This window comes from Salvelinus fontinalis, chromosome 40 (assembly GCF_029448725.1).
Source record: "Salvelinus fontinalis isolate EN_2023a chromosome 40, ASM2944872v1, whole genome shotgun sequence".
Classification (NCBI taxonomy): domain Eukaryota; kingdom Metazoa; phylum Chordata; class Actinopteri; order Salmoniformes; family Salmonidae; genus Salvelinus; species Salvelinus fontinalis.
Window position 1 is genome coordinate 19,057,507 of NC_074704.1, and position 13,666 is coordinate 19,071,172.

General features: G+C 46.9%; 2 protein-coding genes across 11 annotated transcripts in view; both read right to left on the reverse strand.

Annotated features, from left to right (window-relative positions):
* Positions 1 to 6,149, reverse strand: part of LOC129839425 (regulating synaptic membrane exocytosis protein 1-like) — a 97,855-nt gene extending 91,706 nt beyond the window's left edge. For 2 of the 10 annotated variants that reach the window (XM_055906862.1, XM_055906861.1), the window contains exon 1: positions 5,259 to 6,136. In XM_055906862.1, coding sequence (XP_055762837.1) covers positions 5,259 to 5,428 — 170 coding nt within the window. In that variant the 5' untranslated portion in view covers positions 5,429 to 6,136. Of the gene's footprint in view, positions 1 to 5,258 lie in introns of all 10 variants that reach the window. The other 8 variants (XM_055906866.1, XM_055906867.1, XM_055906865.1 and 5 more) reach the window with 6 other exon arrangements.
* A 1,551-nt stretch (positions 6,150 to 7,700) lies between these two features.
* On the reverse strand, positions 7,701 to 13,450 carry LOC129839427 (uncharacterized). Its single transcript, XM_055906881.1, has 2 exons — positions 8,777 to 13,450; positions 7,701 to 8,582 (listed from the first exon to the last, which is right to left on the reverse strand). The coding sequence occupies exons 1-2, from the start codon at positions 11,905 to 11,907 to the stop codon at positions 8,537 to 8,539; spliced, it is 3,177 nt and encodes a 1,058-aa protein (XP_055762856.1). The 5' UTR covers positions 11,908 to 13,450; the 3' UTR covers positions 7,701 to 8,536.
* Positions 13,451 to 13,666: the final 216 nt, after the last annotated feature.

A 13,666-nucleotide genomic window follows, 5' to 3' on the forward strand; every position in this document is an offset into this window, starting at 1 on the left:
CACAGCAGGAGGGTGGAGGACGGGAAGAGGGGGGTGAGGGATAGGGGGTAGGGGGTGAAAAGGGGTTATTTGGGGGGTAGAAGGAGGCAGGAGTAACCAGCCAGGAACACTAGAGACACTGAGACACAGCAGGGGGGAAAGGGAGGTGGGACAAAGAGAGAGAGGGGGAGATGAGAAGGCAGAAGGGAATAGGAGTTGGCATAGCAACCCTTTCAGCTGGTGCTGATCCCACACATGGACAAATAGTTACAACTGCATGACTTGACGAGGGAACTCAGAGCCCAGGTCATTACCATAGGAGGGGTTACAGAACATACAGTATCTCGATAACAAATCATAAGCATTACTACTCATAATAAAATGCAGAGATTAATCTAAGCATTTGATATCAGTACATCAGGGACCGGTCACAGGACATGTCACAGCATGTATGTTAGTATAGTAGCTGAGTACGCAGTCTGGAACAAACACACCAGGTGTCTCAGTCCCATAGAAGCACTAGCTGTGTGTGTGTGTGTGTGTGTGTGTGTGTGTGTGTGTGTGTGTGTGTGTGTGTGTGTGTGTGTGTGTGTGTGTGTGTGTGTGTGTGTGTGTGTGTGTGTGTGTGTGTGTGTGTGCGCACGTGCGCATGCGTGTCAGTGTCTGTCGGTGTATGCCCGTCAGAAGCTGACAAAAGCCAAAATATTCCCAGGCAGGACATAGCTAACCCCCAGCAGCACCCGGTGTAGCACCACCAGGTCTGACACCCGCTCCACGTCAACATCAACCACCGACCCTGTCTGTCAATCAATAATCACATCACAGCCCTCCCAGCTCTGCAACTGACACAGCTGTGGATACACACATAGTGAGTTTGTGTGTTAAGTGGGTGCGACGGTGTACACAGAGCATGTGCATGTTTGAGAGACTTGTACATGTATGTGAATGTGTATTTATGTGTATTTGCAAGTGACTGTCTCCTACACAACAGTCTTCACGTCATTGTAGCCTCAACACAGAGGGGAAAAATAACTTCCAGACATCCATTCCCATCTCCTCCCGACAACCTCCATACTAACCTCAGCTACACGTCTTGCCCTTGTATACCTATCTAAGTGACCTATGGCTGGGTGATGATGTGGTGCCTGCATGGCCTTCTGATGCACTCTGTGCTCTGGGGGCCGTCAGGAGCCCTGTGAAGCAGAGATTGGCACTGTAGGTGTGTGTGTGTGTGTGTGTGTGTGTGTGTGTGTGTGTGTGTGTGTGTGTGTGTGTGTGTGTGTGTGTGTGTGTGTGTGTGTGTGTGTGTGTGTGTGTGTGTGTGTGTGTGTGTGTGTGTGTGTGTGTGTGTGTGCACTCGCGCTCTCCTAGGTACCCCTCTAATCCTAAACCCTCCAAATCCTTCCATCCACTATACTCTAGGCTTCCTCTCTTCCGCCATCTTCGATGATGAGTGCTCTTCCTCTCTCTCTCCATCTCTCTCCCTCTGCTTCATACACCCCTCTAAGAAACTCTACAACCTCTGTTAGCTCATCAATATTTGAAAGGGGTTTCTATATTTACTTTACAGAAACCACAAATGCTCTAAGGGGGAGATTTCCTGTTAGTTAGCGGGTGTTGTGTCGCCACATTGGGGCGGTAGCTAACTGCTAACTGCTAAATGCTGTAAATTCTTTGAGCATGCTAGTTCAGTGTTCAGTTCAGTCCTGCTTATTAGCGTGTTAGAATGGTGTTCAGCACTCCTACTACACTCTCAACCATGTCTATAGTGTCCAGTAATACCATCTCTCTTAAGCCACGTGTCCAGCACCCTGATTCAGAGGACAGTAATGGTCTTGCACGTCAACACAGTGTGAAGTTGCTCATTTCACACCTTCTTTGAAATCGTTTACATAGGACAGGATAGAGAAAGTCAATAGACCACGTCATCTTTCTTCACCTGCTGCATCTGCTGCAACAACACCTACAGAGATGAATCACCCATGGTACAGATACAGTGGCACCAGTATTGAGACCAGAAGCTCCAGGTGCTCTGTTCCCACAGGCTGACCTAAGGGGTAATCATTAGTCCAGGATGAGGCCTCTGGGCTGGGCAACAGACCTGGACACACTGGCCTCTCCCATGACGGAGGAGGAGGTGGTGAGATACAGGAACCTATCACTTTATCACCAGCTGCTTAGCTCCCAGGTACCATAAGAACACCTGGGTCATATTCATTAGTGCACATTGTAGCAAAACGTTTTGCAACGGGAAACAAAAATGACCATTTCTGATTGGACAAGTTCAGGTAGTCCCTCCCCGTTTGAGTCTGTTTTCTTCCGTTTGGTGTCTAATGAATACCACCCAGAACAGTCGGGAGGGCCTGTGTGGCCATGTTAAATCATTGTCACGACAGACTAGCTTGATATCATCTATTGCACGTGGAATAATCATGTGCTACATTGTTCATTGTTCATCGGAAACGTTCACTGAAGTGAAGCTGAAGCTGAAGTGAATGGGGGAAGTCATTTGTTGGATGGCCGCATGCCAAGGACGTGGGTCCATAGGCTTAATGCTTGCCCTGTCTATTCAAAAGACCCTGATCACAATGCCATACTACTAGACTGTATTAGAAGTTAAATGCTCAATGGAAATATATGAGTTTAGTAATGATGTGCAACAACCCACTGGGCACACACTGGTTGCATCAACGTTGTTTCCACATCATCTCAATCAAATGACATTGAACCAACGTGGAATAGACGTTGAATTGACGCCTGTGCCCAGTGTGAATGGTTCGGACATTGCGTGCCTGAGTAATGTGTGTCTCCCCAATACATCCCATGATGCACAGCAGGGGGGCAACTTTCACTGGGGACGGGGACATGTCCCTCCCCCCACATTCTGATATTGCACCCCCCCCCCCCCCCCCCCCCCCCCCCCAGTTTTGTCATTGGAATGTGATACAAAACAGGGTGTAATTTAGGACCATGTGGACACCTCCGAGCAGTCTGGTAGGCTGTTTGGAGTGTTTATCTGATTGGATAAAAATATTTATAATTAGCCCCCCCCCTTCTAAAACCAAATTTGCGCCCAGGAAGAATGGGAATGCCCGCAGAATCCATGGAAAGTTCAAATACAGCCCCAGTCTCTCTCTCACTCTCTTTCTTTTTTCTTTCTAACATTATTTCTTCCTTACATTATTTATTTCTGTCTCTCTCTCTCTCTCTCTCTCTCTCTCGCTCTCTCTCTCTCTCTCTCTCTCTGTCACACACACACACACTCTCCCTCTCCTTATTCCCTATTCTCCCACATGCCTATTGTGATTCTGTACCATTTCTCTTGGAAGCACTGAACCCCTACATACAGGCCTTAACTTGAGAGCCGCCAACACATGACAGCTTCTCAAATTCAAAGGGTATAGTGTGCAACTGTGCACACAGAGCCACAGCAACAGCACAGCAACTGGCCGTGACCTTTGGGTGTGCATGGATCATCATATAAATGATTGGCTAAATGATGAGGGCATTATTTACAGAATCTGTGGAAGTCTCAAGCCTCATGGAACATGAAATACATCACTTCCTCTCCTGAGGCACGAGATAGCTCCAGCCCTGGCTCCCCCAGACTTCAACCAGGAAATGAAACAGTGCAATGTAATTGCCACAAACAAGGATGTCAAAAAGCACTTTGAACAGGCTAGATATCTTACATAGTGTATTGCTGTTGGAAATTCAACTCGATGGAGCCTTCGGTGAGGATGAGCAAAGTGAATATTTGTGACACAGCATGAGTCACGTAGTGCACTATGGATGTTCCCTACTACCATACGATCTCGTTAAGATGGTCTGATGCAAAATTATATAAGCGACTTTCATTCACCTCATTCATTGCATTGTGTTGGGAACCGACCGGTGGGAAAACCAAAGAATAACCAATACACCCGTTCACGGGGGAAGGAACACAGAATATATATTTAGGCCAATAGTGGACTAGAGCTGAACACGAGAGGCGCACGGTACTTTCACGCTGCATACACGTTTTCCGAATAAAATGGGCCCAATAACTGATTCATTCGATATCAGTTGAATTGATACTGGTTTGAGGCGTTTTAAAACCAGACATTGGCTATAACTGGTCGAGCTTCAATTCCCCCTATCACGTTTAGCTCGAATGCCCGGCCTTACATCACATGGTGAGATGTCCAACCAGTGCAACCACACCCACTCTCACTCATCGCCGAGGGGAGGGGAAAATGGCACCACACCGGTGTAACACGATTGTCGGGCATAAAATACGAATGGTTTGTGCCAGGCTCGCAATGAAGCATCAATAGTTTTAATGTCACCATCGTCTTGTTCGACTACGACGGTGTCATAAACAGCAACAGGTGACATAAACAGCAACAGTTCGATATCTTGCACACCGTTGATGTTGTGTTAAGGACAGCTACCAAGCATTGCCAGCCACCAAGCTGCTTCGGTAAGGTGGTGATGTCGGTTGTGTACGCGGCCGTGTCAAAGCAACAAAACAAAAAAATACTTCGGGAGAGGAGGAAGATATGGAAAGATTCAGGGGGGGGGGGGGGCACGCAGTCCTGTGGTATGATTCATCCAGTGCTCCCCCACTGGTACACCCCGTCTCCCCTCCTCCGCCACCTGCGCGAGGCTACACCTGTATCTCGTTTGACCCGATTTCCACGTCCTTATCAATGACCACCTCCATCACCATCGACTGTCACGGCGAGGACACCTTGATTAGCTATTCACCTTGTAGGCTATGTCCACACTGGGATGAATTTCAATCATATAGGCTAGGCTACACCTGACGTTCCCTATGGGGGCTTTGGAGAAGAGCGCATAGCCTATACTGGATTTAAGCAAAGCTAAAGCATTGACAAGCCTATAAACTGTGATTTTTTTTTACCCTCGTTAATAGTCGAATCCCAAAACGAACCCCAGTATCCAACCTGGTGTGAATTATTCATTCATTGGCAAGCAAGGGAACACCGTTAGCGTAGGCTATAACATATGTAGGCTATACGGAAATTACAGCCCACTATTAGGGCACAATAGGGGATGCAACGGGTTATGATGGTTGAATGGGTGTGAAATGTGACTACAATGGTAAACGACAGGCATAATGGTAACATACTGGGACTAATAGGTGGCGGGTGGCTGCTCGTGCGTCTGCCTTCTGGACACAGACACCTCGCTCGTGAATGGGGTTGTTGCGTTTGCGAGTGGTGCGTTCGGGGTTCCACCGATCACCGTTCAGGGAAAGGAAATGTAGCCCTTACTTTAACACGGCTTCCTCTTTCTCCTCTTCCTCCTTCTGCCGATCCATCACGGCCATGATTATTTTCCTCTCCTCCTCCGTGAGATGGCTGAGGTCCGGCAGTTCGGGGACGGTCGGCGGCGCGGTGGGTGGGCGAGGGCCGCCCTGGGGCCCCACCGAGGCGGTCGACATCTTTTCCACCAGCAGCACCCCTCCTTGGCTTGCTACTGTCGTTTCGACTGACAGAATCCCTGCAGCTTAGCGTTGAGAGCCACACCTCACGACATAGTCCACGGGTAGAGCAGCAGCTCTGGTGAATAGGGCAAGCCGCCGCTGCTCATGGTTGTTGCAGGCACCCACGGTTGTGCTTTTGTTTCTTGTCCTCCTCGGCTTTTTTTCTACACCTCCTCACTCTCTAGTCTCTCGCTTCTCCCCCCCCCCACCCCCCGCCTCTCCCCTCCACCACCGCCGGTTTTACGGGAAGCCCATCTCCACGCCAAGAGATGACACAAGCAAGCCGAGGGACCCTCTGGATGGACTGGCTTTGAGCTGTGATGCCCTCGCGCCACCGGACACGGGCTCGGTGATGTTGGACCGTGGTAAAGTTAGGCGGAGTCTGTGTGTTGCGTTCCTCTCTTTCTCTCTCTCTTTTTCTCTCTCTCTCTCAGTGTTGCCACCGCCTCGGCACTGCTAATGTTGCTGCCACTGACAGGGAGATGGAACAGTCAATGGGAATGCAGCCCCCTAGAGCTCGCATCTTCCTTCCTTATGGTTGTGCACGCGCTTTTACGAATTTGAGAATGGGTCTCTCTCTCTCTCGCCACATGCAAGAACAACACCTTTTCCAACCTCACTTATTTCAGGAGTCACGCCACCCTGGCTGGCACCACACACACACACACACCTGCCTGCAAATATGTACTAAAAACAGTGCGCGTTCCCGTCGTTATAGCTCCAACATTAATTGACCGTTAAGGCTTCTGTAAAATATTGATCCACAGGAAAGGCTAAACTGGGTTCTGTCTGAGAGTTCAATGTCCTAGACTTTATCAACGTTCTGTTTGATTCCTGAAAGTTGCGTCAGAGATGCAAATGACAATCACTCTTACCAGCTATATTTCAAACAATATTCAACATAACATATAGCTGGATGAACATACAGTGTGTATCAGTAGAATCGAATAACATATTTGATTGTCAATAAAATAGGATCAGTACAATGGACATCCTGCAATGCGTTTCTCAGTCACGATAAAGAAAAAAAAATTCAGCAGTATCATAATTGCAACAGTTTTAAATCAGCTAATGCTTGCTTTTGCTATCTATCCATTCCCTTCATTGCCGAGCCCTTGTCTTTTGAAATATATTAAACCAAAAATGCACGACGACCATGATACTGGCTAGTCTATACAGCAGAATTGACATAAACGTCAATGAACTGAAGTCAAGACCCCTACGCTGTTTTGCTGACTATTGAACTATTTTCTCATTACCAATGAAGCACACTCAATTAATTTGAAACATTCTTAGTCACAAGATTCCCCAAAAGTCTCCAGAAAACGCCTGAAGCATATTGAGTAGTTATTTAAGAGTTTACTGTAGGCTAAATGCGTATTAATTGTAGCTCAAGTTGTTGCTGTCGAGTATCAGTTCAAATGGTCGGCTTTTCATCTGTTTGTATTGAAACCCAGACACAAACACTGGCATCGGTTCCTTTCCAATGACGTAATGTTACGGGGCTCGAGTCGGAGTCCATCCACCAGATGGCAATGCTACCGACCGAGTCCGTTCGATTACGTCACCGAGGAAGTGACTGTACTGTATTGACGTCAACTACCAGTGGTGCAGAATTCTGTCATAATTTAGGTCGTGACTACTACCAGTCTGAACTGGATATTTTTAGCCTCTCGCTGTAACCTAAATCATGGAGATGGCTATTGGTTTCAGGTTTCATTCTCATAACATTGTTTTGTAGAAGAGCCCTCAGAAATTGAATGGAATAGTGAATTTAATTGAGAACAGGGTTGGTATTTGTTGGTGGTGGTTTGAAAAATGAGGGAAAACATAAACTATAGCCATGTCCTATCATCTGTTATGTATCTAAATCTGGCAATAGCTCACAAAGAACAAACGGAAAACACACTTGCATTACATGAACACCTTGGCTACATTATGCCTGTGGTTAAACTCCTACACACATGGGTTATTTCATGATGCATCAATGTGATGTAATAGATTACAATACCATGAGTCAGTCATGTCTTAGGAGACAACTGCAATGTAAACCTCATCATAACAGAATCATAACCTAGGCTACAATCATATGATGGAAATACTCAGTAGCCATGGACAATCCATGCACAATGTCCAATTATCATACTTATTCACGGTATAAATCTCCCACAGGAATTCCTAATATGGGAATATCCCCATATTTAAACAGCTGATAAAAGCATCATTATGAGGGGAACCATTATAATTGTGCTTACTACTCCATCTTGAGGCCCTGAGCAAGAATGCCTGTTATTCTCCGTGAAATGTGGATATAACTGATCGCATTAGTGTTGTTACATGGTTACAATCTTTTCACACAATTGCACATTTCTGAAGGTCACAGTTGCCCTCCTGCTGACGTCTTTGCCTCGGTTGTCTCAATTTGGAGTTTGAAAGTTAGCCAGTGATTTATTGACAAGTAGTTGAACTAGGAAACCCCTTCCCTTTTCAATGACAGTGATCCCAATGAAAGACAAAGCACAATCAAATGCAATGACAAAAGGTTTACTGAAGATAAAACGGGTGGGGTGGGGGAAAGGGATTGGGGATGAAGACAAAGTGGGACAAAACTGTGGCCCTACACCCAAACAAGGGCACTGCGTTCATCCACCTCTGGCCTGCTCGCCTCCCTACCTCTGAGGAAGTACAGTTCCCGCTCAGCCCAGTCAAAACTGTTCACTGCTCTGGCACCCCAATGGTGGAACAAACTCCCTCACAACGCCAGGTCAGCGAGTCAATCACCACCTTCCAGAGACACCTGAAACCCCACCTCTTAAGGAATACCTAGGATAGGATAAAGTAATCCTTCTAACCCCCCCCCCCCCCCTTAAAAGATTTAGATGCACTATTGTAAAGTGGTTGTTCCACTGGATATCATAAGGTGAATGCACCAATTTGTAAGTCGCTCTGGATAAGAGCGTCTGCTAAATGACTTAAATGTAAATGTAAATAAAACATAGGAACACCATTGTGGGTGCCTGCATCAGTGATCTCCCTGTGTCGTGTTGTGGTGGCAGGTGAGGCTTCTCAGATCCGTGTTGATTTCGTCCTCTTTCTTGGAAGCCACTTTAGCCTGAAAAAAAACAAAGTGTAGAAAATATAGAAAACCTATTTCACAGACAGCCATTAACACTGGATATTAGTATCAAAATAGCTGATAAATGATTATATTAAGTACAAAAGAGACCAAGACTATACGAGTTAGTACTTAGAGGCTTCTTGTTCTTCCCCCTGAGAGCTCTCCAGAAAGATGAGAATAATCCACACCTGTTCTTCTTCTTGGCAGCAGCAGTTGAGATGTCGTTGACATCAGTAGTAGAGGTAGACCTTTTCTCAGCAGATTGCTCCAGGCTTGTAGCACTAACATCAACTTCATGTAAAACAACAAAGCAACTCTTGGTTGAAACCATAGAAATAGTGATGACTAGACTACTTCTCTTGGTTGAGACATCAGCCACATGGACCTCAGGTTGGTTGTAGTCTCTCAGTGTGGAATCATCACGATCCTTCACTCTAGCGTCACTGCTGAACAGCCTCTGAGACACTAGCCCTGCAGCAGACTGGATCAGGTCATTCTCCACGATGGCAACACTGGTGGACAGAACCTGAGACACTAGGCCAGCAGCAGACTGGATCAGGTCATTCTCCACGATGGCAACACTGGTGGACAGAACCTGAGACACTAGGCCAGCAGCAGACTGGATAAGGTCATTCTCCACGATGGCAACACTGGTGGACAGAACCTGAGACACTAGGCCTGTATCAGACTGGATCAGGTCATTCTCCACAATGGCAACACTGGTGGACAGAACCTGAGACACTAGGCCTGCAGCAGACTGGATCAGGTCATTCTCCGCGATGGCAACACTGGTGGACAGAACCTGAGACACTAGGCCTGTATCAGACTGGATCAGGTCATTCTCCACGATGGCAACACTGGTGGACAGAACCTGAGACACTAGAACTGCAGCAGACTGGATCGGGTCATTCTCCACGATGGCAACACTGGTGGACAGAACCTGAGACACTATGCCTGCAGCAGACTGGATCAGGTCATTCTCCACGATGGCAACACTGGTGGACAGAACCTGAGACACTAGGCATGCAGCAGACTGGATCAGGTCATTCTCCATGATGGCAACACTGGTGGACAGAACCTGAGACACTAGGCCTACAGCAGACTGGATCAGGCCATTCTCCATGATGGCAACAATGGTGGACAGAACCTGAGACACTAGGCCTGCAGCAGACTGGATCAGGCCATTCTCCATGATGGCAACAATGGTGGACAGAACCTGAGACACTAGGCCTGCAGCAGACTGGACCAGGTCATTCTCCATGATGTCAACACTGTTGGACAGAACCTGAGACACTAGCCCTGCAGCAGACTGGATCAGGTCATTCTCCATGATGTCAACACTGGTGGACAGAACCTGAGACACTATGCCTGCAGCAGACTGGATCGGGTCATTCTCCACGATGTCAACACTGTTGGACAGAACCTGAGACACTATGCCTGCAGCAGACTGGATCAGGTCACTCTCCACGATGGCAACACTGGTGAACAGAACCTGAGAAACTAGGCCTGCAGCAGACTGGATCAGGTCATTCTCCACGAGGGCAACACTGGTGGACAGAACCAGAGACACTAGGCCAGCAGCAGACTGGATCAGGTCATTCTCCACGATGGCAACACTGGTGGACAGAACCTGAGACACTAGGCCTGCAGCAGACTGGATCAGGTCATTCTCCACGACGGCAACACTGGTGGACAGAACCTGAGACACAAGGCCTGTATCAGACTGGATCAGGTCATTCTCCACGATGGCAACACTGGTGGACAGAACCTGAGACTCTGGGCCTGCAGCAGACTGGATCAGGTCATTCTCCACGACGGCAACACTGGTGAACAGAACCTGAGACACTAGGCCTGCAGCAGACTGGATCAGGTCATTCTCCACGATGGCAACACTGGTGGACAGAACCTGAGACACTAGGCCTGCAGCAGACTGGATCAGGTCATTCTCCACGATGGCAATACTGGTGGACAGAACCTGAGACGCTGGGCCTGTATCAGACTGGATCAGGTCATTCTCCATGATGGCAACACTGGTGGACAGAACCTGAGACACTAGGCCTGCAGCAGACTGGATCAAGTCATTCTCCACGACGGCAACACTGGTGAACAGAACCTGATACACAAGGCCTGTATCAGACTGGATCAGGTCATTCTCCACGACGGCAACACTGGTGGACAGAACCTGAGACACAAGGCCTGTATCAGACTGGATCAGGTCATTCTCCACGATGGCAACACTGGTGGACAGAACCTGAGACACAAGGCCTGTATCAGACTGGATCAGGTTGTCTTCCTTGATGGAAACACTGGTGGACAGAACTTGAGACACTAGGCCTGCAGCAGACTGGATCAATTCTTTCTCCATGACGGCAACACTGGTGAACAGAACCTGAGACACAAGGCCTGTATCAGACTGGATCAGGTTGTCTTCCTTGATGGAAACACTGGTGGACAGAACTTGAGACACTAGGCCAGCAGCAGACTGGATCAGGTCATTCTCCATGATGGCAACACTGGTGGACAGAACCTGAGACACTAGGCCTGCAGCAGACTGGATCAAGTCATTCTCCACGACGGCAACACTGGTGAACAGAACCTGATACACAAGGCCTGTATCAGACTGGATCAGGTCATTCTCCACGACGGCAACACTGGTGGACAGAACCTGAGACACAAGGCCTGTATCAGACTGGATCAGGTCATTCTCCACGATGGCAACACTGGTGGACAGAACCTGAGACACAAGGCCTGTATCAGTCTGGATCAGGTTGTCTTCCTTGATGGAAACACTGGTGGACAGAACTTGAGACACTAGGCCTGCAGCAGACTGGATCAAGTCTTTCTCCATGACGGCAACACTGGTGAACAGAACCTGAGACACAAGGCCTGTATCAGACTGGATCAGGTTGTCTTCCTTGATGGAAACACTGGTGGACAGAACTTGAGACACTAGGCCTGCAGCAGACTGGATCAAGTCATTCTCCATGACGGCAACACTGGTGGACAGAACCTGAGACACAAGGCCTGTATCAGACTGGATCAGGTTGTCTTCCTCGATAGAAACACTGGTGGACATAACCTGAGGAGGCCGCAGGAGTGTCAGTGGCTCCCACTCATCCAGGAAGAAGCTCTCTCCAGAGGAGAAGCTTCTTCCTTTCAGAGCTGGGGGAATGTAGGGGGTGTACCCAACAGTCCAGAGCAGAGAGCTGTCGATGGCATTTGCGTAGTGGTACTTGTCACCAAGTACCTCTGCAAAGCTCAGACGGATGTTCTGACTCTCTAACTCTGGACCGTCAAGGGAGTTGATTTGGGTCACCATTGAGATCCACCCTGAAAGAAACAATATGGTAACACAGGGTAAACATAATAGATTTTTTGCATTTTAAGGAAGGGATATTCTCCTTTTCACTCATGGCAAATAATGTGTGCCTTCCAATAATATCTCACATTTCCTTAAAGTCTGCACTCATTCACTATTTCCCAGACATCTTAAAACGTTGGATTGGTGGAGGCATGGGCTAGTGGGATTTTCAACCATATTTATTATACCAGTCATTTCCCTTCAATTCAGTGAAGTGAACAACTGCGCACTTTGGGAGGGAGGAGAGATAATTGGGACATTACTTAACATAATTTACAGCTTTAAATATTCATTTTGCATGGTTACCATTCTTGGTAACTAACAACAAAAGCCTATACAGCCATCTTCTCCAAAGTTTTATTATATTTCCTTTTCATAAGAATTAAATCAATTAATATTTGAGTTTTAAGACTGAAATAATTGAATTGATCTTACCTGAGTTAACGTCGTTGTCCTTTTAAAAGAACTATGTCCGTCTTCAGTGAGAATGAATGAAAAGCTCGCCAGAATGCTGTTTCTCTCGCTGATGCTGTTTCTCTCGCTGATGCTGTATCGCTCGTTGTTTGACGATCAAGAACTGAAGATTTCTTGAGAGTTCTGAACATAACTCTCTGGTTCTGGAGTTCGATTTGAACCGTCGGCATTGTGACCCTCCCAGTCGCATAGAGATGGGATTCTTTATGTCTCATATCTGCAGAATGCCATTATGCAGGGTTTAGAATGGAATTCGCGAACACTTTATTTGGTTAGTCCCAAGTAGATGGTTTGTAGATGTTCAATAACTGTCAACATGTCAACTAACTACCGCTATCCACTCACCCTAAGCCATTCCCTTATCCTAACCCTAGCCTAAACGTAACCCTTACACAATTATAAGCGAAACATAACCTTAGCAAGCAATTGCTTATCAACAGATCGTTGGTTGAAAGTATGCCTGTCTGTAAATCATTTATTTGGAACTAAATAAATAAAGTATGACCTGGAACTCTATTTCTGTTTAATAATAGTACATTTAATTTAGATTCCGCTTTTCATTAAAGATAATCGCAAATACTATTTAAAAACAAAACAAATGTAGGATTCTGACATTAGCTGGTCTTGACTTCGGGTACGGTCTTCCACAGCTGACGGTGTTGAGGCAGTTCTGAAAGGTAGTAGTCGCGGAGGGAGCTTCGATGCTACAGGGAGGGAGAAGCGTCAGTCGGATAGACTGGCCCGGAGCTCTTCATCGGGCACCCTCGCCGTATCTCCTCCGGATAATCAACAACTGAAGATGTGGCCATTACCAAACTGTTACTATGTCGTCCTCAGATACTTGTGATTGATTGTAGAATATCGAGTAAGCTAGGGTCGACACCCTCACACTGTTAATGCACTCAAAAGAGATCACGAGGAAAAACGCGGGACGTGGAATTCGTTTTTTCTTCCTAGCTCCCCAGTTTAGTGCTTCTTCATTCAGTTATTTTTCAGAAAACAATTAGTAAATGTCTTTTTTTACCATGTTGCACCATCAACCGAATTCTGTTAAATATTTAGCCTCCTTAAAAGGGAGCTCTTGGCTCTCCGTGTCTATATTCCCTCTTATGTGATACTGTAGTGGTGTATTTAACCTGCCAGCTCTGCATAGGATGGTTAAAGAATGATACCACCCTGACATTCGCATGTGTGTAGGATACCCCGGAAAAAATAAATACATGGGGGAGTAGACATCTTTTAA

Coding starts and splice junctions, on each gene's coding strand:
- LOC129839427 (XM_055906881.1), bottom strand. CDS start 11,907: ATGGTGACCCAAATCAACTCCCTTGACGGTCCAGAGTTAGAGAGTCAG. Junction 8,583..8,776: donor GCTGCCAAGAAGAAGAACAG/GTGTGGATTATT, acceptor GTTTTTTTTCAG/GCTAAAGTGGCTTCCAAGAA.